General features: G+C 39.5%; 1 protein-coding gene across 4 annotated transcripts in view; it reads right to left on the bottom strand.

Moving 5' to 3' along the window:
• Window positions 1–279: 279 nt before the first annotated feature.
• GALNT1 (polypeptide N-acetylgalactosaminyltransferase 1) overlaps window positions 280–24,748 on the bottom strand; it is a 124,252-nt gene continuing 99,783 nt past the window's right edge. For all 4 annotated transcript variants that reach the window (XM_082699527.1, XM_082699529.1, XM_082699526.1 and 1 more), the window contains 7 exons: window positions 19,475–19,645; window positions 17,264–17,381; window positions 15,711–15,891; window positions 14,314–14,453; window positions 7,268–7,366; window positions 6,674–6,808; window positions 280–2,513 (listed from right to left, as the gene is read on the bottom strand). In XM_082699527.1, the coding sequence (XP_082555653.1) occupies window positions 2,367–2,513; window positions 6,674–6,808; window positions 7,268–7,366; window positions 14,314–14,453; window positions 15,711–15,891; window positions 17,264–17,381; window positions 19,475–19,645 (991 nt within the window). In that variant the 3' untranslated portion in view covers window positions 280–2,366. The remainder of the gene's footprint in view (window positions 2,514–6,673; window positions 6,809–7,267; window positions 7,367–14,313; window positions 14,454–15,710; window positions 15,892–17,263; window positions 17,382–19,474; window positions 19,646–24,748) is intronic.

The raw sequence follows: 24,748 nt of genomic DNA on the forward strand, positions 1-24,748 counted from the left end.
TATTTTTTGAGACTGCCAATTAGAACAGAAAGACGTTAAAATGGATTGGGATTAGAATAAGGTGAATACATTTGAGAGATTCAGATTATCCTTGTCACATTTATTAATTCTTCAGTGATCCAATAATAATCCCCTTTTCTTCTTTGGCTTTCTTTCTGATTCATTTTTTTTCTTCCCAGTTTGACTTATTAATAGTGGTTAGCATACAGCCTGACCTACAAATAGATATAATGACTAGGGATCCATTTTAACTTCAAATAAATCAATGTAAGGCACAACTATTGAGGAATATTTTATATTTTTCAAAGTATGTAGGAATTCTTTAATTAGAAAAATAAAGGCAATGGGAATATCATCAGGTTCTAAAAGTTACCCATGAATTAAATCACTCATATCCCCCTCTTAAAAAACAAAACAAAACCTTAAATCACATTGCTATTAAGCTTTCTTACAGTAAGAAATAAGACCAAGCTATACTAGAGTATAAAAACCTGAAATTCTGAGCATGAAAATAATTTATTAGACATCTGGTTTATTCAAACATAGAGGCCTAATGAAGACAGAATTAACAGAGCTCATGGAGTGGGGCGGGCAGGGGGAGGGGGAACCAATCCAGCACCTACTTGACTGCAAATTTCCTGGGGACAAAATTTCTGCATTCTGTACTACAGTCTCACCCTAAAGCCTCCACATGTGCTTCATATTCTTGATACTGATTAACTTGAATAGGAGATGAGAAACTTTCCGTGCACTCAACTTCACAAGTAGTATTAGTGACAGAACTGTCAGAAACCTTCTTAGGCACAACAAATAGCACTGCCTGCAGTGAGAGTCCTTGATAATCAAAGAAAAGAATGTCACTAAATATAACCTTACAAATAAGGAAATACACTTTTGCCAATGAACTGCTTTACATATCAGAAAAAAATGTCACAATGAGATCTTTTATGAAATTAACTCAACTTTTAATTGATTCTGAAGTTATTTTGTGGTATTAAAAATCAGAAAAAATAAAATGAATTTAACCGAAACGGAAAAAATGCAGGACTAATGTGGAGCAGTAGCTGCAGTTCTTCGGTTAACTCATTAAAACAAGGTCAAACATTTTCAGTCAAATTTTATTAAAAAAAAAAAAAAAAAAGGGCAGCAGATCACCATTACAATTCAAGAACCTAATCTAAATATGCACTTGACAATAAAGCACATCTGAGTATGGAGTGAAAAAAGTTTTCCAAAAAAACATCCATTGTATCCTCTCTAAATATCCAAATAATCACTTCTGCAGGCCTTTTGTTGAGTGGAATCATAAAGAACTGAAGATTTATTGCTGTGAAAATAAATCTGTAGTACAGTAGTATGAATCTTGGGTATTAAGCATAATCAGCTGAATCAAGTTAAGAAGTTCAAGATCTAATAAGAAATTTGTATGTGAAAGTCTACAAGCCAGTTGACCCAAGAGCAACCGAGAGATCTAACGTGTTCAGTAAGACCAGATATTATGTTAAATCTTCATTCTTTGAAGGCAATTAAAAATTACAATTCCAACAGCCCATAAACCAAATAAAAAATTGAAGAAAGCAATTAAAACTATGTTCAAAGAGCCATTTTTTTTTCAGCTCAATTTCAGCACCCCAAGGAAAAAAAAAAAGCATCCATGACTATCACAGATGAAAATGAATGTCATTGGAATCAGTTATTTTTCCCCACTGAGGTATAAAATCTATATAGAAATTTGATACTATACTATAACAAATTGTACTTCTCATAGTTCTGTTTTAATTTCCTTTAAACCCTGTTTAATATATTCTTCTTAAATCGTAAAAATGTTGTTTTCATGATTCTGAAACTGGTTCCAGTTCTTTTTCACTTATTTTTATATCAATATTTAATATACTGGTTACCAGTTCTAATCAGAAAAAAAATCTTGGAAATCTCTTCATTAGGATCACACGTTCAGCAGCAGTTACTGACGTGCAAGCAAACCGTACGAGGGGCAGCTCTGGAAAGCACATTGTGTTGATTGCATCATTGTCTGAATATTCTTTACCGTGATTCTTGATGACTCTTATGACTCTTTCAATCTTGTAAACATCAGTGTGCACAGTCTCGCTACTATGTAGTTTCACGTCCTTTGGACAAGAAGGCTGGTTCACAGCTAGTGAAAAGCGAGAGGAGTCTAAGTTTTAATGGCTGATAAACCTTACATCCCCGGAGGAGGAAAGCACTTTTCCTTTTTTGCTACTTAAGAATGTGGCAGAAATGTATGCTGAGGTAGCCCAGTCAATCCTTATTTTTTTTCTTTTTTCTTTTCTTTTCTTTCTTTCTTTTTTTTTTCTTTTTTTTTCTTTTTTTTTGTAAATTTGGTCTCAGAATATTTCTGGAAGGGTGACATTTCGAAGAAGCCACTGCTGGGACCGGCTTCCATTGCAGTCTCTTATGCTGGGCACCTGGCTATCCTCTTCTGTGGCTTTATCCAGGCACTGATTACTGTTCACATGCTGCAGGGTTAATTTCTGAAAGTGACAGAAAAGAAATCTTAACATGAAAGTGAAAAATAAAATTCACACATCTCAACCATCATTTTTTGGTAAGACTTAAACTGCTCTGTAGAAAAGCGTCTACATAAAGACGGCCGTAAGAGCTATGTGGGAGGGAGAAAGGCACTGGGGTATAGGGGGTTATGCTGAACTTGAAGTAAGATAACCAAAATGCTAAGTCCCAATTCTGCACAAGCTCTAAAGCACTGGGAGAAATTTCACTTTTGTGCTTCAGCTTCTGGGGGAAAAAAAAAAATCAGATTAGTAGTTCCTAATTTAGGATCCTCAACCCATTTTCAAAAAGCTATTTCAAAATCACTTCACTTCCCTGTGATAAGGCTGTTCAAATTAATTCTGTGATTCCAAACCTCAAGTTCTTAGAAACTCAGGTCCTTTAGAATACTCAAAATCTTAAGAGATTGTAAGACTGATGAAGCAGCCCTTAATAAATGGCTGAGAGATGCAGCTATATAATTTTCTATGTTCTTGTCTGTGCTACGGATCTGATGTTGTCATGTTGATTTTGAATATTTCAAAACGTCAGGACAGAGGAGGGTTAGGAGTGATTAGTGTAGGTCAGTTCATTTGTTACTCAAAGAAGCAGCGTAGGAATGTGAATTAAGCATTATCCTGTAAACATACAACTATAAGGAAATGTAAAAAATGTTTACTAACACACATTTATTTGACTGATACTCATCCCTCTATTTTAATGTAATTCTTTTATCTGGAACATGTCCTTTTCATGGGGACTATTGTCACTGTACTCAGAAGAGGACCCAGTTGGCACTGACTAGTCTCCAGAGAGAAAAAGCTTGATGAAGGATAAACAGTTGACAGCTGTAACCTTTGAAGGAGAGGATAAGAGCTGTCAGTTTAACTGCCTGAAGTCTACTTGTAACCTAGAAAAGATAATTTGCTGGCTCTTGCCCTTTATCTCTAGATATAACTGGATCAAAATTTGCAATTTATTCTAGAAAGGACAGTTACGATCATCAAAGCACGAGAACCTGGTGTCATGAACCAAATGTAATATAGAATATAAGTAAGATGAAGATAGTATGGGACTGTGCAAAGACCCTTGGGTCTAGAATTCTGGGCTTGAGATACTGTTACATCATTTTATCTGCTCTGTGACCAATAATCTTTAAATAATCTTTATGTAACAAAGGGTAAGTTCCATTCTGGGCTGCAGTGTCTCTACACCTATAAAACAAGGTCCTGGGTTTTATTCTAGGGTTCCTTTGGAAGCTAAGACATCATGACTCCCTGGAACCCGGCTGGCTCCAGGGAGCATGTGGGACTCTTGATCTTGGGTTCTTGAGTTTGAGCCCCATGTTGGGTACAGAGATTACTTAAATAAATAAAACTTAAAATATGTCAGTAATTTATTTTTTTTATTTCTCTAGCTTGCTGTGTTTCTGACCAATGGAGGCAGGACAACACTGACAGGCTGTCCCAGAGCTCCCTGTGCAGCTGGCGGAGTGTGGGCAGCCGCAGCGCGATGTGACTCCTCCCTCTGCCCAACTCGGGCCTTATCCCTCTCCTTTTTACAGGTGCTGATCCAAAGGCTGCTGCCTACTAAACACTGTGAACACTAAACTTTATCTGAGTCTGCTTCTGGTAGAACCCAGCCTGCAAACTAAAATTTTATCTCAGACAAGACTCTGTGCAAAGAGCTCCAGACGGTTTAAAATTTTACACTCCTAACTGCTGCTTTCTAAATCCCCTAAACCCACTTTAAGCTCCTTAAATTTCTAACCACATATCTACTTCTGGAATACCAGGTGTGGTGGACTGCGTAGATCATACACAGGCTACAAGCAGCCATTCCCACTTCTGTCTCCCTCACACCAGCGACACCGGAACCCCAATGCCTGTTTAACCAGCCTCCCTTTCAGCTGGTGGAGGGGGTGTCAGGATGAGATAAAGTTCTGGCCCATAAGACAGCAGACTCTGCAGGGGAGGTCCAGGAGAAGCTCTGGCTTTCCTGATAAAGAGCAAAACATGGGGTAGGGCGATGTCCCCTCTTCTCTTTCTCGTCCCTCGAGTTGGGATATGAGGGTAAGAGCTACAAGAGCCATCTGTGGCCACAAAAAAGGCTAGGAATATGCAGCAAAATTATCCCTCACACCACTGTGCCACTGAATCTCTACCCCAGAAGCCACTTACTTCCACTCATTAAGAAGAGTAAGCCCGTATTTGTTCATGCTACTATAAACAGGTTTTGTGTTTCCTAACAGACTGTCATTTTTCACTGAATGGGAGACTTATTGATTTTTTTTCAAAGATTATTTTAAAGAGAACATGAGCTGGGAAGGAGGGGCAGAGGGATAGAATATCAAGCAGACTCCTGCTTAGCATGGAGCCAGCCTCAGGGCTCGGTCTCACAAGCCTGAGCTCACAACCTGGACACTTAACTGACTGAAGCACCTGGCGCCCTTCCTGCTGAGTCACTGTGGGGTGCCCCTGGCATGAAGCATCTGAGGGCCGAGAGGCTGCACGGCCTGTAGTGCTGGAGCAGCTGTGCCCAGAGCGGCGGCAGCCCATGCCCATGACCAACCCCAGAACAGCCGGTTCAGGCCATTTCTAACAGTGCTATTAACTGAACTCTTATATTTAGAGTTACTTTTACCATAGTTTGACACCCAGGATTTATAAAGCACAGTCTCTGCCCTCTAGGAGTTAACAATGGAGAGAAGACTGGAACAGAAACAAGTACAAAGCAGTTGAGCACAACAGGTCAGGGAGGATTGGAACTAAAAGAGAGGGAGCGGATTTCTAGCTGGGCTTCAGGGAAGCGATGTCAGAGCTGGACCCTCAAGATGGAGTAGGATTTGTCAGAAGCAGAGGTTAACTATATGATCTTCAGTGCAGGTACGAGGGTACAGGGCATGTTCTAGGAATAGTAGGGCTGATGACTGAAGCAGCCCAGGGTTTGCCTATGACATGGTCATATGGCACAATCTCCATGGAAGGGGAAGAAAGCAGCAGTGGAGTAATCCAAGCAGATGGAGAGAGAGAAAGCTAAGAGAAGACACTAAGCAGTGCATCTAAAGCCAATGGATAAAAGTTAAAATCTCATCTGTTCCCCAACAGTAAATGCTAACAGAGAAGTTAGGGGAAAAGAGACAGAAATGGTCGTGGCTTTGCATCCAGGATCTGTTTCGGTAGTGTCAGGCTGAGGCAGGAGCTAAGGCTGGAGAACCAGAGGCATGAATGTCAGCCACTCACTGTGATATAACACAGGATGGATTATAGAAAGTCAAGCAGGAGGAGAAGTCTTTCCTAACATGAGAGAGACAACTGCAGGTGCAGAGGAAAAAGAACCAGAGTAAGACCTACTGAAGATTCTGGAACTGGTTCCAGAACTATAAAGCAAAAGCACAAGTTGGGAGGTTAGCCAGGTACAAGGCACAGGAGAGAGACTCACTGGGCATGCTTTGATGGATTCTTCATGCACCTCCGTGTGAGTACAACATACAGTGTGTGGCAAGTGGGAGAGGTTCCAGAGGAAAGCAAAGATAAAAAGTTTTGTTATATGTCACAGAACAATCATGAGCCAGAGAATTTCATTATTTAAAGCTCACCTCATACTTATGTGTTTAATTCAGTAATTTAAACAGGCTCCTCCTGGCTCCATTTCTCCCATGCAAGACAACAGAGCTTGAGGACAGACAGAAGAAAGAGTGGCTATAATGGCAACAAGGACCAGAACTGGAGGCAAGGCCAATTACCGGGGAGATTATAAAACATGTCTCTTTTACTTGGGTTGTTTTTTCCATCTGTCCACTTTTTTTTAAATTTATTTTTTTAAGATTTTATTTATTTGACAGAGAGAGATCACAAGTAGGCAGAGAAGCAGGCAGAAGGAGAGGAAGAAGCAGGCTCCCCGCTGAGCAGAGAGCCCGATGCAGGGCTCAATCCCAGGACCCTGGGATCATGACCTGAGCCAAAGGCAGATGCTTAACCCACTGAGACACCCAGACGTGCCACCATCTGTCCATTTTTAGAGTGTAAGAACAATCTGATACATATTCAAACTCTAAGAATTAATTCTTTTCACTATAAAGAATTCCTTCTTTTAGCTACAAAACACACTTAATTTCACTCCTATATGCAACTGATTAACTTACCACTGGATCATATTCCCAAAGTTGGTTGCCTTTTAGGTGGTGGCATTTGAGCATTGTGACTGGGCCATTAAGTTTAGAGACATCCAAGCAAAGGTCATCTGTTCTAATTTCTTTGTTGGCAGTATAAGAGAAAACCTGAAAAAGATGCACACATATAAGCTTTAACACTAAAAGAAAGCAGCCAGTAATCTGGAAGAAAAAAAATATTTCAAGATTTTTTTGAACTTGAGTAATGTAGTATTAGGAGAATGACTCAGAAAAGCTACTGCTAATTTTGCACAGAGGAAAGAAAAAATGACCTTGAGCTCTCTATACACTGAGTGTATTGTCAAGAGCTGTCATCTGTTTGACTAAAAAGGGCAAAGTAAATCTCATGCACAGCAATGTAAATACAGTTCTCACAAAGGGGCCTTTTACAAATGTTTCATTTAAAAATAATCATTAGATTAAAAGCTCCCTTCTCCTAAAAGGTCTTTATTATTGTCTCTTCATAGGTAGGAAAATATTTCCTGAATGATGTAATGAGATAAAAGGGGCATAAGATTAAAACAAATCCAAAAATTATTCCTTTTCAAGCTTTACTAAAATACTCACCTGGTTACCTCCCATACCATGACAGTTAAAAATTCCAACTTTTTCATTCTCTTTTCTGGCCATGTTATCTAGACACTGATTTGTTTCCACATTTCGTATCTATGGGACAATAATGAAAACAGAGGAAGTGAGAGGTAAACTGGACAAACACATACACAGATACGTATGCACAGTAAGGTCTGAGCTTTCCACTACACACACACAGAGCGGACCGGACCGACAGCAGGATGCTCAGCGGCCTTGTTGCACAATCAATCCTTCGAGTTCCCTCACATTCCAAGTTCCATCTTGATGACTGTCTAGGAAAGAGAGGTAAGAGATGTCCTCTTGGGTAAGACATCTGGTAATCATCAGGATGTCTAATGAAACCGAGATTCTAAATTATCAGGGATCCTTAAACTAGAAGACTTGATGTAGGAAGAGGGGGATTTCCTCGTTAGAGTAGATACTCCTAAACATAAATACAGTCCTGACGTTCCCCCTAACCGGGCAGGGGAATAACTACTGACAGGATGGTCTGGAAGCCTGATACAGTACTTCCTGTGAAAACTGTTCTAGGACGCACCTAAATTATTTGAAAGTAATGAGGATTACAGAGGGCATACAGTAATTATAAGTTTGTTTTAAAGTGGATTTGGCAAGCAATGTGGTTACCTCAGCTCAGGGCCTGGGCAGGGAGAAATGTGTCGAATGACAAGGCAGACAACCTCCTGTGTTGGCTGTTTGTGTTAATGTCTCCAGTGCTGTCTGGTAGAACTTTCGTTGACGATGGAAGTGTTCTCTACTTGTGCCATCCAACATGGTAGCTACTAGCCTGTGTGGCTATTGAGTACTTTATTATATTTCTTCTTTTACTTCTTGCTATTGGGCACTAAATATCTGGCTAGTGTGACTGAGGAACTGACTTTCAAATTTTATTTAATTTTAGTTCATTTAAATACAGCCAGTGGTGGCAAGCAGCTACCACACGGGATGTGCACGACAGATGCGGACACAAAGGCTAAAGTTTTCCATGGTTTGAGAGGAACTCCTTGTCAGTGATGGGAAACAATGTGCACACACGCTAATGAAGCCAAGTTACCACATCCTTATCCCTCTGTGAAAGGCACATAAAAGTGCCCACTTCCGGTTCACACTTTCTGGAATTAGTAGAAATCTTAATGGATCTAAATTATTTCCAGGAGGAAAGTTAGCAGGCTAATGGTCCTTTTTATAGGATTTGTTTATGTCTGAGTAACACATCTTTCCTTACAGAGCCAGGCTTGCCAAGGAGCCAAACCAAAAAGGTCCCAAGCACCATGTACAACAGGTGAGGAAAACAGGAAATGGGAGCTTTCCACTTGGATCACAGCAACGTCTGAAATACAGTGGTCAGGGGGAAAGGGGTGCATTTCTGAGGCAGGTGGGCAGGAGTGAAAGTTTGGGGTATGGGGACATGCAGATGTGGGTTTCTTTCCCTACTCGAGCATTACTAGCTACGAGACCGTGACCAGTTTGCACTCTAAGACGGTAACTCCCAGAACCATGATCTGAACAAAATCATCCAGCCAAGCGTTGACCTATGTGCCACCATACAGGGGGGTTTTGTGATCAAATGTGTCTAAAAATACTGGGTTAAACAGATTTAAATAGGTTTTTTGCTGAAGGACTTCTCAAAGCAGTTTACTATACCGTGACTTTTGGTAGGGGTGGGGACGGGTGGTAGAGAAAGATGTTAAGATATAACAAGCAGCATTTCCCAAACATTTCTGATCACAAAATCTACTTCCTCCTCCCCCATCCCCTGCCTTTCTAGTCGAGCAGCTTGGGGGACATTCGACCTCAGTATTCTTTAGAACACAGTAACTGGGAAAGCTGTAAGAACCTCAGTTTCTCATCTGTGTAACGGGTACCAATCTCTCCCAGGTTTGCCGAGGGCGCTCAGTAAGGTAACACATGCAGAAGCCTAACAGAAACTCACACGTAGAAGGCCCAGGATAAATGTCAGGTTTTCTTCCTTATCCACACATTCAGCAACTCATCTATCATTACATCTATCATTATAATATGGAAGTTGAAAATAACTGTGAACACACTCATTCCTGAGAACAGACAGGAACCAAGAGCCTAGGTTTCTTAGTTTTTGCTTATTCTCCTCCAGAAGGTGGAACAATACAGACAATTAAAGATTTTTGGAATCTCGTATAACGGAATCTGGATTCACTTTTTCCCTCTCGGCCGTAAGAGAAATATTGGTTGGATATGAGAAAGAGTATGGGTGTTAATGGTTACGAGCATAAGCTCTCAAGCCATATTGTCTATGTTCAAATTCCACCTCTTCCATTTCGCAGCTGTGACCTGAGGATGTTGTTCAAACCATTTAGGTATGCCTCAGTTTCCTTACTGTCAAGTGGAGATAATAGCACTTGTATCTCATAGTTTTGGTTTGAGGAAAACATAAAGCACTCAGACCGGCACCTACAGAGTTCATGCTCACTACATATCTTAGGGTTGTTAGATCTGCCGAGAGAAGCCATGGGTTAGTCTTTAAGACTGACTAAGCTGTCAAAAGGTCTGACTTACTTGGTTTCTTTGGTTGTTTATTTTATTTATCGCCTTGATTAACAGTTATTAGATATCACAAAGAAACACATCTACTCAGTTCCAGATTTTACAGGAGCTATGAGAGTCAGACTTAGTGAAGGTAGAGACTAAATTCCTACCTCTCATTCCCTTTTACTCTAAAATCCTAGGATTTCAGGATTCTCCAGACTAAATTCTCCAGTCTAAATTCCAGTTTTTAGCACAGTAAAGCTCATGTAGCTGGAGTTATGATCCCAGCATGAGATCCCCAGCTGCACTAGGGTGGGTGCTTAAGAAAGACCCCAACCCCAAAAGTTAGAGCAACTCTATAGGATGGCCTGATCTTAAGGGCAAACAAGCTTAGGACCATCTGCTTTGTTAAAAAGGCAGTGACAAGCAGGCCACGGATGATAAAATCTGTTTTTAAAAAGCCAGCTGTTAAGAGGCAGGTAAAGAACAAACTTGCCTTGGCAATCATCTACTGTGGGTTAGACATCTACTCTTTATAATACTCCTGTATTCTGGCCCAGCGAACAATGCCTAGGTATTATCCAAAATTGGGTCAATTCAAGAGGAAAAAACAACTCCTTCTCTATTCTAAAGGCAAGGTATACTCACAACTATATGGTCAACTAATCTTTAATAAAACAGGAAAGAATATCCAATGGAAAAAACAGCCTCTTCAAAAATGGTGTTGGGAAAACTGCACAGCAACAATGCAGAAGAATGAAAATGGACCACTTTCTTATACCACACATGAAAATAAATTCAAAACAGATGCTTTTATCCATTTCTAAACGTGAGGCAGGAAACCATCAAAATCCTAGAGGATAACACAGGCAGAAACCTCTCTGACTTTAGCTGTAGCAACTTGTTACTAGACATGTCACCAGAGAGAAGGAAAACAAAAGCAAAAAAATACTGTGACTTCATCAAGATAAAAAACTTCTGCACAGCGAAGGAAGCAATCAACACAACTAAAAAGGTAGCCAATGGGATGAAAGAAGTTATCTGCAAATAACATATCCAAAAATCTATAAAGAACTTATCAAATTCAACGTCCAAAAAACCCAAATAATTCAGTTAAGAAATGAGCAGAAGACCTTAGAGGCTGGGGGGGGGGGGGGAGAAATGCACAGAAGACAGGAATAGACACTTTTCCAAAGAAGACATCCAGATGGCTAACAGACACATGAAAAGATACCCAACGTCACTCATCATCAGGGAAAATCAGAACCACAATGAGATACCACCAGAATGGCTAAAATTAACAACACAAGAAACAGGTGTTGGAGAGGATGTAGAGAAAGGGGAACACTCTTACACTGCTGATGGGAATGCAAACTGGTGCAGCCAGTCTGGAGAACAGTATGAAGGTTCCTCAAAAAGTTAAAAATACAACTGTCCTATGATTCAGCAATTACACTACCAGATATTTACCTAAAGGATACAAAAATAGATTCAAAGGGATACATGCACCCCCATGCTTAAAACAGCATTATCAATAGCCAGACTATGGAGAGAGCTCAAATAGCAAATGTCCACTGACTAATGAATGAATAAAGATTGTGTGTGCATGTGTGCATGCGCACATGCATGCACTGGAACATTAGCTATTAAAAAGAACGAAATCTTGCCATTTGCAACAACGTGAATAGACCTAGAGTGTATTATGCTCTATGAAATAAGTCAGAGAAAGACAAATACCACAGGATCTCACTCATGTGGAATTTAAGAAACAAAACAGATGAACATATGGGAAAGGGGGAAAAAGGAGAGGGAAACAAACCACAACAGACTCTTAATGATAAAGAACAAACTGAAGGTTGATGGAGGGAGGTGGGCAGGGAGACGGGCGAGATGGGTGATGGGTATTGAAAGCACTTCTTGTGATGGGCACTGGGTATGTAAATAACGAATCACCGAATTCTACTCCAGAAACCAATATTGCACTGTAGGTTACTTAAGTAAAATATAAATAAATTTTTAAAAAGGCAAATTACAGGAGCAAGTGCTATAAATCTTCCCATGGTACAGCCCCCATATACATTCCATGGTACACTGAAAATTTTGATGGCCAATATTCACCCTCCCACAAACAACCCCCCTTGACCGGAATGTAGCTACAACAAAGGGAACAGTCTCATTAATGAAGCAAGAAACAGCATACTCATCTGCTTGAGGATGAATTTCTTAAATGACAACAAAGTTCAGAGGCGCTCGAGTCAAGCCTGAAGTAGCCTCAGTAACAACTAAGGGCGAACAGTAACCTGTACTCACCCTGGCATGGACTGAATAGTTTCACTCTGACTCACCACTATTAGTCCCTGGGCTCCCCTCTGTGATGTATTTGCTCTCTGACACCCTACTCTACATCTCTTCCTCGTTCCCTACCTGCCCCCCCCAATCAATACCCTCTCTTCACTTTCAACTGACAATCTTCTGTTCAATAAGGAAACAAAAGAATCAGAAGAGCTCATACTTCCACCACAAACTACCTGCTTCTACCCTCAATTCAAATGACCCTAACATTTGTCCCCACTCCCTCCACCTTCCTTTCTATTTCAATGGATGCCCTGCCTTCTCATCCTGTCCCCCACCATGATCATCTACTAAACATGACTCCTACAATCAATGGCTCTTTTTTAGCAAACAACCCCCCCCTTTCCTCCATATTCCTCTTTAGCTACCAACCATTTCTCTGCTCTCCTTTAAACAAAATTTCTTACAAGACTTGCCACAATCATGATCTCCACTTCTTCGAAGCCACTAGGGATTTTGTCCCTACCAATCACCATGGGAACCCTATGGACACAGTGAGATGGTGCCTAATGACAGCTTCTCCTTTGCCAGTCCAATGGCCAGTTCTCTGCAATAGTCTTTCTCAACAGCCAACCACTTCCTCTTTCCTGAAACACATCTTTCACTTAGTCTCTGGGATACCACTCTCTTGGTTCTATTTCAGTGGTCACTCTTCTCTAAATCTTTTTGCCTAATTCCCTCTCATTTCATAAATTCTACATTGTGGAGTTTGGTATGGCTGGATCCTCGTTCCTCCCCCCTCTTCTCCATCTACGTTTGGTCTTCCCCAGGCGATCTCCTGCAGTTTTGTTTCATATACTGCTAGTCCCTAACTTCAGATCTCCAGCCCCAGTCTCTCACTCAGACTGAAGATTTGTAAATGCAATGACCTACCCTGTATCTTTATGTGGATCCAATTTAACATGTCCCAAACTGCCCAGCTGAATGTCTCTGTGCCTCCTCCACAAGCCTTCCTATCTTGATAATGCCAACTTTCCTTCCTAGTATCTCAGGTGAAAATCTTAACACAGTCCTTCACTACTCTTTCCCTTCACCAAGACTCCAGCTCTACTCTTGTCCCCTCATAGTTTTGCTCAATAAAGCAATCTGTTCCTTTCCCAGTGAATGTTTGCTTGGCTCTCTCTGCCTTCCCATCCTCAGAATAAAACATAATGTACTTACTGTGGCCCACCAGCTCTATGTTATCTCACCTTCGGTATGTTTCGACCTCATCTTCTACTACCCTCCCCACCCTGGCTCATCCCATTTCAGACAACGGGCCTCTGCTGTTTCTGGAACGCGCTAAGTACACTCTTATCTTAGGGCCTTTGTACTTGTTTTTCCCTGGGCCTGAAATGCTCTTTCCCCAGGAATTCATAGGACTTCTTCATTCACTTCTGTAAATTTCTGCTCAAAATCAAAACTCCTATGAGGGGCCTTGTCCCAACAAAAACAGCAATACTCAAGCCCGCCAGCCATTCTCATTCTCCTTTGCCCTTAGTACCGCCTGCTATACTGTGTACTTTAAATAGCCAGCTTCCTCCATAGACTACAAGGTTTGCAAGAGCAGAGACTTTATTCCCTGCTGTATTCCTTGTATGTAAGATAGTATCTACAGTAGATACTCAAATATTTGTTGAATGCACGAGAAGACTGAAGAAGTGGCAGCCTCCTATGGAATGGCGGGGTTACTTTCCCTGAGTGTCAGAAAGGTTCAGCCCTGGGATGAGGCCTGCTGTGGCCCTCTCCACACATATCATTTGCTGCTATGACTTACATTATATATGGTCTTCCAACTTTCCTTGTCAGTTCTTCACAATTTATCTTTACTTCTTTCATTTCAGGTTAATTAACACCAGGACATTATCTTTAGGAATGTATGCTTTCAACTAAATGGGTCAGTTTGTTAAAATTAAGAAGTCTGCAGAAGACACTAAAATATTGAAATAAGAGTCCAACCCTGTAAAGTTAGGAGCAGAACATTCTTATTTTAATAAACTGCAACACAACAAAAAATCAACAAGATTTCAAATTAGGAGGTAGACGGTGTTAACCAACAAGAACTTTCTCACACTTAAGGTTATGTAATTTTAGTATGAAGTGATTCCCTTGTTGGATGTTTAACATCCACTGCTTTTGATGAATGAGAACATAAATAACCACATAGAATATATATATTTTACCTCTCCCAAAGAGAAATAGTGACGTGGAATCTGAGAATCAGGATAAATATTCTCTAGGTACCAGGAGAAAGGTTTGCATTGTAGTTTGTGTCTTAAACCAAGTCTTGATGATATATCTCCATAATCTACCTTTGTAACACCTGTGGAAAGAAATAACTGACTCTGAATTATTCATATTCTATTAAGTAACAAATTTATATTTAAACATTGCATTTAACTAGCCAGGCAAATGGGAAAAGGGGTACCATTTTGGTGATGTGACCATAGAAGTGATATACCATAAATCCACTGTCCAAAATAAAAAACAAGGAAATATATTTACATGTGTTTTATTTTTTTCAAAGAAAAATTAATTTTTAAAAAAGATTTTGTCAGGGAGCGACAGAGAGAAAATACACGCATAGAAGCAGAGGGAGCAGCAGGGTCTCTGCCAAGCAGGAAGCCCAATACAGGACTTGATCCCAGGACCGTGGGATCATGACCTGAGCTGAAGGTGGGTACTCAACTGGCAGCTATCCAGATGTCCCGAAAAATTAAATTTCTGTGAGAATTAAATACAACGCTTGTATTACACACAAATGTAACTTTTCCTAGGCTCAGAAGACTTTCACATATGTGAAGGCAAAAATAAGAATCAAGATCTCTTTTGCCCAAATATTAAGCAGAGCAACTGTTTTCGGGAAGGTTTCTCTTGCACAACTCACTGGTGTGTGAACTGTGACTTGATGGTACTGTGGTAATGAAAAAACGAGGCTGGAATGCTAACAATGTCAGGAAGACTTAGGGCTGTGGAACCACTGTTCCCACAACACCCTGAATGGCAGAGAAGTTCCTGGACAGAAGTCCCATGAGGCATGCTACTGTGCTCTGCACTGGACCTGAGAGACTCAAATTCTCATACAAATGTTCCACATTACAATTAGGTTAAAAATAAAAGAGAACACTTGTAACACCTGGGCTCACAGTAACATCTGCAATACAGGCCCGGACAGCTTCCTGTTACTAACACAGCAGGCTCTGTGCTGGGCACTCTGTACACTGTGTGTGATTTCATTTCTTCCTTATGACAACCCTATGAGGTTGGTGCTTTGCCTCTTCTCAAAGCTTTTCTACCCCCTTCTTACCTCTTCTAAGATGCATTAGGATCAGGGACAAGAAAGTTCTAGTCTTGTCTTTTTTTTAAAGATTATTTATGTATTTATTTGACAGAGAGAGAAATCACAAGTAGGCAGAAGTAGGCAGAGAGGCAGAGAGGGAGAAGCAGTGTCCCCACTAAGCAGAGGGCGTGATATAGGGCTCAATCCCAGGACCCTGGAATCATGACCTGAAGGCAGAGGCTCAACCCACTGAGCCACCCAGGCGCCCCTAGTCTTATATTTCTAATGCAAAATGCTAACCTGGAGAAATTATATAGAAGAAATTCTTGAACTCATCCATCCATACTTCTGCAAGTCGTCTGTTATTTTTATTGATAATCTGTCCTGTGCCTCCTGGAAACGTGTAAGGTGTGGCTTTCCGAAACACGTGTCCAACATGTGAGCAGGTGACGATCTCTAAAGTCCCTCCACATTGCCAGATCTGAAAACAATGATGGTTTATTTATTTATTTAAAAAAATTTATTTTTTTATTTTTTTTTTATTTGACAGAGACACAGTGAGAGAGGAACACACACAGGGGGAGTGGGAGAGGGAGAAGCAGACTTCCTGCTGAGCATTAGGGAGCCAACCATGTGGCCTGATCCCACGACCCTGGGATCATGACTTGAGCTGAAGGCAGACACTTAGTCAAATGAACCACCCAGGTGCCCCTAAGTTTAAATTTAAATTCAAGTTTAAATTTTTTCTGTAGTATATGCATGGCTCATAGTCATGACCATGACAGTGAGGACACGGTTTTGACCATGGATTATTCAGCCGGAGTCCTATCTGTTCCTCCTTTTCCAAACTTGTCATAGCCTGTACAATAACCAGATCCTAGAAATATTCACTTGGACAGTGACAGGATACTGTCATCTTCATGAGAATAAAAACTAAAAATGGGTAAAAGAGGGATCAAGTTTGGGTTCATATTCTTAGTTTAATGAAATTATCCTTCTGCTCCTTTCAAAATGCATTTTTCTGTAAGTCAAGAATTGGTTCTTTATAATTGAAACAGATTTTGAGAAGTTCTGATTCTATTAAATATTCAGTCTCTCTACTTTAAAGTTCCCTCAGGATCACAAAGTGATATGGCTGGATGGGATTTCTAAGATGATCTAGAGTCCAAACCTCTCCTTTTCTAAGAGAGCAAAGTAATCCACTAGGAATGAAGTGAGGTAGCTGGTTTAGGTTACAATGTAGTTCAATGTGGTTTCCACTGTAAGTTGTGTGTTTCCGGATGATTATTTCAGAAATACGCAATGTCACTTAACATGTTGATTTTAGTCAATATGAAATACTTAAGAGTTTTATATAAGGTTGACCGGGTTAAATTAAGTTGGAGCAATTTCAGAATTCTTTTGCCTTTTTCTATTCAAAAATGTAAAGCCGGTAAGGTGACCAGGTTTTATGTAAGCAGGAATAATTTTCACAACAGAAGGACAAAGCATATTACAGAAAGTGAAATTATGTTTTTGGCAGTCAAGTACCATAGTAGCATATAGAAACTACATATTGTTTTTTATTTTTAGAGCTTGAATTACTTCCTTGAAAATAACAAAAATTCAAAACAACTAGGGAATCTTGTGTAAGTTTTACAGTTTAACTATTAAGATCAATGATTTATTGGTTTAAAATACAGTTTATAAGGAACCTTAAGAGTAATACGAAATTTTTATGAACTGAGGTTTTTGAAGTCTGACAAAACTCACACTAAATTCAATTTTTATTTAGAGCTACATAATATGAATAATTAAAGTATATCTATATTTAGGGTTAAATAAAAGATTATTTTTTTCCAAAAGGAACTTACCCTAAAGGAAATTTCTAGGTTTTCTCCTCCCCAAATATCCATTCCGGCATCGTATGTTCCAATCTCTTGAAAGTAATCTCTGTCTATTGAAAAAAGGCCTCCTGCCATTGTAGGTGTTCTGAAATTCAATCATAATACTATGCTGTTAATTTTAAAAATTTAAAATTTATAATCAGTTTTTATTTTAAAAGTTATTTCATTAACTGTTCAGAACTAGAGAACAAATGCTTTATCTTATACTCTTCAGAAACTTTCATAGGGACCTAAGGATTTTCTGTTTTTCTGCCATGCTATTTGGTCTTCAGACATGCTGACTGTTGGGCCTACCCTCTGTCACAGCTTGTGCCCTGAGAGCCTTCTCTGCCCCATCCCAAGGCCTCTCCTGCTTTCAGTACCTTTCTGGGTCCATAGGTCCTGACTAAGCTTCCATCTGAAACTCCTTAAACAGAAGTTAGTTATCATAATTCTCTTCATCTGACTGGGTATCTTCCCATAGTCCCTAGCAACTACACTGACTATATTAACTAACTATACTGACTAGATAGCCAACTGGATTTATGTTAGCAACTCTAACATACCAGGTTCTAAAGTGAGGCAAATACTTCAAAGAGGTAGACTGCATAGGATGAAAACACTGACATCCTTTTCCTAGTAGATGAGGAGTACAGAATAAAATCAGTCACTCCTAAGGGGACTGTTAGCCAGACCAAGAATGGTTCATTCTCTACAGAAGAGGGGCCCAATTCATCAGAACATGGCTCAGAGATGTAGAGTGGGTGCAAACAGGTGGAATTAAGCAGAGAAAGGATAACAAAGGAGGACTGATATAAATGAGTATCAATCAACCACTTGATTTCCATGAAGGATGAGCATGGAGAAAAATGGACTCCAACTAGAAGAAAACAAGTTCCAGGGACAGAGGAGACAATGGTGATCACACTTCAGGATGAACTGTCACTTCCAATTCCATGCTCTAAAAACAGACGGATTCCCTGCTGTTAGAAGGGCTGCAGCATGTGCCTTTCCAGGACAAACAGTCATTTCCACATAAAAGTTAGGACATACATGGATTTTAGAAGAGAAAAAAAATGAGAAGTCTACTATGTTAGAAGTCAGAGGAAACAGGCCAACACCTAGAGTTACCATTTAGTACCAGGGTTTCTTGACCTAGGTTTTGAGAAATCTCTACATTTCTTAGAATTGTATGCTCAACCCGCTGTTTGTGCGTGTACACTTTCCCCCTGTTAGAAAAGACTCCTAGCTTTTATCAGATTTCTCAAAGAAGCCCACCATCTACGGAACGCTTAGCAACTCCCGATTTAGGTGGTTATTTCAATTGTCAGCAAATCCGTGGACAAGTACCTTTGCTATAGGAAAGGACTTAGCATAGAATTAACGAAATTCTCCTTAGCTTTGCCAGAACAGGACCCAAGGAAAAGGGAAAGCAGGCCTGAGAAGCCCGGGAGGCAAGAAAGCTAAGGCCTGGCCCTGACGGGCTCTCAGTGTTGACAGCGGCAGCAAGCTGATGCTGCCCCGACGAATCCCAGGATGGCTCAGAGACTCATGGTCTCGATTTCAAGGCTCTGAATAACGTCAAGATTCTTACCCCTTTCTGAAAAAAAATCTATAGATGACCAAGTATAATAAAGGGGAAAAATCAGAATGTGTTCACGAAATCTTTTTTTATACTTCTGTCAATTCTGGTTATTTTTATATTTGAAACATGCTTTTCTAACCTCATCAGTCAGTAACTACCATCCAGATGGTACAAGTCTGAATTTACAAGCTTGTATTTTGTTTGGCGCTATGACCCACTTTTAGGTAATATTTTCACATTATAATTACGCTTAAATTAATTCAGGGATAATTGGATTTAAAGTTAAATATTATTATCCTTAACAACTGAAAGCATAAATCTGACAGATTTGCAAAATGTTGTTCATATAGGAATAAAAGAACTTATGCATGAAACCATCACTTTCCAGGTGCACTAGATTTATATAAATGAAAAATCCCAATTTTATTAATGGATCAGAGGAGAAAGCCCTCTTTAATATAATAATGTCTGTGTGGCTCTTTACATATATGGTACACAAGTGTCTCATGTCTCTCAAAATATACTTAGAATCCTTTTGATACAATTCCCAAAGCTCCACTGTTCCCTTCCCTGTCTATTAACACCTTGGGGAAAATGTCTGACAAAGTAGTTACCTGACAGGAAGAGTCCGATCACCTTTCCTTCGGTCCATCTCTCTTTGGGGAACTGGATACCAGCGGAAATTAAGTTTCCAGTTGAAGCCACCATAGGTCATATCAGAGCCTGCCATGTACTCAAAAGTATCATCACTGATCACATCAATGATAGGACAGACCACTGTTTTCCTACAATTATAAAAGCAAGTGAAAAAATCTTCACTTTCCTTTTTGAGGGACAGCATAACAACTATATTATAATTATATGCTAAGTGCTTTTAAAATAAAAGTACACTCTACAATGTTAAAAGCAATGGTGGGAAAATTTCCTGCTGTATCCTACTAAGTTAGCATAATTATTATTTTTTTTAATGTGTGAGAGAGAATGAGAGAGAGAGAGGGAAGGAGGGAGGAGAGCGCTGGGGGGGAGGGACAGACAGCCTTAGGCGGCCTCTGAGCTGAGCACGATGCCAGGCTCTTTCTCATGACCCAAGCTGAACCCAACAGTCGGACACTTAACTGACTGGGACACCCAGGTACCCTTAAGTAAGCTTCATTACATACCACACTTGCAACTGTTGATAATCCTCCGTTCCCTTTTCATTCAGACTTTGATGTATTTGCCACATGTAAAAACACTTCAAATATTTCCAGTTTTCAAAAGTAATAGTTTTAAATGATTATGTATTTAATCATTTTAAGGTAAGTTTTCTTAGTAAATTCTTAGATATTTGTGTTCCTTATAGTTTTTTGCTCTTAAAACTACAAGCACTGGGTGTTACACGCAACTAATGAATCACTGAATACTACATCAAAAACTAATGATGTACTATATATGCCAGCTAATTGAATGTAATCATACAAAATAAAATACTTTTTTCAAAAAATAAAAAGATAAAATACTAAGTGTAAATGTTCATATAATCAGTATTTTGCTTTTAAGATAGGAATGGGTTTACTGAATTAATGGAATGAACTTTTTCTGTAGCACTCAATCTTTACCGCTTTCCATATACATAGGTATATGTGTATATTTCTCCCTGTAGTTTCTTTATAAAGCTATTGACTTTGGATGATATTTTCTTACATTTTGTTGCCAATATAATGTTAAATAGTATCTTACAATTTAAAATTTTTTGTTTTCTAGTTATTAGAAAGGATATTTTCCCTGCAGGATTGTATCTATTCATACAAATTGTCTGATTCCCCCAGATATTAAAAATTTTTTCTGTTGGTATTGTGGTATTTTTTATGAACCTGAAAAAACTTCCACATGACCATAGCTCCTTCCTAGGAAAGGTGCACCACATAGAGTCCCTGGCAGTCACATTCTGGAGTATGTAACCTTTCCCATCTTCCCCATCCACACCATCTTCATCTTTCCTGTATTGTTTAAGGAATCTTTCCCTACACCAAAATCATAAAGATATTCTCCTATGCCGTCTTAAAGAGGATTATATTTTTGCTTTTCATATTTAAGTCTTTAGTCCTCATGGAGTTGATTTTGGTATGATATACAGTAAGTGTCCAACTACATTTATTTTCCTTACAGATAACCAATTATTCCAGCATGATTTATTTGATGGTCTTTTTTTTCCCTCTGTGGTAATTATCAATGTCTTTGTCATAAGTCAAGTTTCCATATAAACATGGGATGGTTTCTAGACATTACTGTTTTACTAGTCTATTTGTGAATTTCTGCATCAGTAGGTCACTGCCACAATTAAGATAGCCTCAAAATAAATCTTGGTATCTGGTAGTGTGCCAGCACTGTTGTATGTGACTCTTCTTCTTCAAGGGTATCTTAGCTATTTTATTTTTATAATAACAGATGTTTATTGAATGTTTCCTATGGTCTAGGCATGGGTACATAAATTTTCTCAGATTTTTAAAAAAATACGCATTTCCACATAACAGAACCAGCCAGTTCCTCCAAGAACATTCTGTTGAGATTGCAAGTGGAAATGTACTGAATTTATAGTTCAATGTGGGGAGAAGAGCTATTTTTACTTTTCTATCCATGAATATCATCCTCTTCTCTACTTAGATTATCTTCTAGTAAATTTCAAGTGTTCTATTTTATGGATTTTAAAAAATATTATTTGAGAGACCCTGTGAGCACATGAGTGGGAGGGCAGAGGGAGAGGGACAGACTCCCCACTGAGCACAGAGCCTGATGCAGGGCTCGATCCTTGGACCCTGAAATCATGACCTAAGCCAAAGTCAGACATCCAACTGACTGAGCCACCCAGGTGCCCCATCGGTATTTTGTTAAACATATTCCTAATTACAGCATTTGATTTCTACTGCTATTATAAATGGGATCATTCCTTTTTTTCTTTTTACATCATATTTTCTAACTATTCTTTGTTGTTGTGGAGAAAGCTCTTCTATAGAGACCTTATATTTGGCAACACTGCTAAATTATTATCTCTACTGTTTTGTGTAAGACTTTTTTTCATTAAGAACATATCATCTGGGGGTGCCTGGGTGGCTCAGGTCATGATCCCAGGTCCTGGGATTGAGCCCCACAGTGGGCTCCCTGCTCTGCGGGAAGCCTGCTTCTCCCTCCCCCACTCCTTCTGCTTGTGTTCCCTCTCTCACTGTGTCTCTCTGTCAAATAAATAAAGTCTTTAAAAAAAACAAAAACAAAAACAACACACCATCCGCAATTGACAGTACTTTTCCTTTGTAATCCTTATACCCTTTCTTTTTTTTTAATTTTTTATTTTATTTTTTACTAACATACAATGTATTATCAATGTATTATTAGCCCCAGGGGTACAGGTCTGTGAATCGCCAGGTTTACACACTTCACAGCATTCCCCATAGCACATACCCTCCCAAATGTCCATAACCCAACCACCCTCTCCCCAGCAAACCTCAGTTTGTTTTGTGAGATTAAGAGTCTCTTATGGTTTGTCTCCCTCCCGATCCCATCTTGTTTCATTTTATACCTTTTATTTCTTATACTCCTGTAAAATGTAAGGCTTCCAATAATACTAACTATTAGTAGTAATTCAGGGCATCACAAGGATGCACCATATCTTTGAGAAAATATTTTGGGATGGGGCTATGTGGCTTAGTCCATTAAGCATCGGACTCTTTGATTTCAACTCTGGTAATGATCTCAGGGTCATGAGATCAAGCCCTGTTGTCAGGCTCTGCACATGGAGCCTGCTTAGGATTCTCTCTCTCCCTCTCACCTGCATGTACTCTTTATCTCTCTTAAAAAAAAAAAATCAACTTTTTTCTATTAATAAGATGTTTGCTAGTTAAAGCTTTTTTGAAAAGCCATCCTTCTTCAGATTAGTAAATTTCCATTCTGTACTAGTTCACTAAGTACTTTTAATTATAAACGGATGTTTAATTGAATCACAAGTGAACACATTTTTTATTTATTAAAGTGATGACAGATTTTTAATGATAGGTTTCAATCAGTTTTAGAAATGTTAATGAGAATGTATTATGTGAACTGGTTTTATATTATTAAACTAAACCAATTAGTCATATTTTCTTTTACATATTTTTCACATAAAAATAAAAATATTTTGGGGTGCCTGGGTGGCTCAGTCAGTTAAGCATCTGCCTTCAGCTCAGGTCATGATCCCAGAGTCCCAGAATCAAGCCCTGTGTTGGGCTCCCTGCTCAGCAGAGAGCCTGCTTCTCCCTCTCCCTCTACTGTTCCCCCCGCTAGTGCTTGCGCTTGCGCTCTCTCTCTCTCACTAACCCTCTCTCTCATATAAATACAAAAAATCTACATTATATATACATTATATATTTATATATGTGTGAGTGTGTATTTTACATAATTATTTTTCCCTCCTAGTGGACTCGATTTTCTGGTATTATGAGATTTTTTGTTACTGTTCATGAGTGGGTTTGTGTAATTTTCCATATATTTATTTTCTGGCTATGCTATCAAAGTTATATTAGTCTCATGAAGAGCCGAGTTGCTTCCTCCCTTCTTTTTCTATATTGTTTACAAATTCTTAGGGGAGACTTGTTTCCCTGTCACCACCGCATACCAAGGTTGAAACAGGCAAGTTTTCTTTGATGTGGTAGGATGTATTTCTCATTCTCACTCACACGGAGGTACAAGATCCTAGCTTTACACAGGTGTTTGCTCTTCCTTCTCCAGCCTTAGGCAGGGCCTAGACCCGGTCTCCTACCTTCCCACCCATTTGTCTATCAAGTCAGAGAGGTTCTGTGTCCTCTAAGTTTGGCAGAACCTCTCCAAGTGAGATCTGATTTTAGTGTTTGGACCACTCACTCATCTCACTTTGCTTTGACGTTTCCAAAACTTGACTTCAGTGCCAGCTCCCTGATGTATTTAAAAACATGTCTTACAATTTATCTGGCATTTAAGCTCTTTCAGTTGGAAATGTAAGTCAGGACACCTAATCTACCATACAGCCCAAACTGGAAATTGTGGTTCTCAGTTTAGTCAATCCCCCCTTTCATTTCTGCCATTTCCTCACACTGCTGCTTTCTCTCCCTGGGCCCAGGCTCCTGCTCACGTGTGGTCTTATGCAAGCTAGGATTTCCCAAATCAGCCAGGCACTACTCCTAGAAAACAATTTACAAAGACGGTCTCTTCCTTCTTTAGGCACTGTTCTTCCTAACACTGCTGTACCTTCTTATTGCCCCAATGCTGGTTTTCCCCATTTATTCACCTTTGAAAGGGCGAGATGTAGTCCCAGTATTTGCTAACAGAACAGATGCAATGGCTTTTGCCATGTTTCATTCAACTAGTACAGTTTACCTTACTAAAATCTAAACCTTAATGCTAAGTTGGCACAGACAGCCTCTGGCACAAATTGCAATGACAAGAAGAAATTCAACTAATGTTAAGTCTAGCAGATGGAAGTTAGCTTCTCTCCGGATACACAAGAACTATGCCAGGGACCAGCAGCAGGTAATTCTTTGAAAAATGCATGCATTGCTCCCACTGCTCTTCCTGTATCATCAGAGAGTACAGTGCTTCTCCATATACAATGAAGCACTGTAAGATACACTGTGTATCTCCCCACCCCCCTTCTTCTTCTTGCCATGCATCAAGCTGAGGGCTAGAGTCCCAGTAAGGAAGGAGACAGGGATGCCTGCCTGCTCCAGTATTAGCCTTAGACAGAGGGAGCAATAGTTTTATCTTACGTTTCCTGAGGTCACTGTCTTCTGTTCTGCTCCCATTTAGTAAATAGAGCATAAGGTATACATCTGAACATGTTTCCTAATCCAGCCTCACCAACAAGACTACAAACATTTCTTTGTGATTATCTTCCCTTTTAGTTT

Source organism: Mustela nivalis, assembly GCF_964662115.1.
Source record: "Mustela nivalis genome assembly, chromosome: 14".
Taxonomy (NCBI): domain Eukaryota; kingdom Metazoa; phylum Chordata; class Mammalia; order Carnivora; family Mustelidae; genus Mustela; species Mustela nivalis.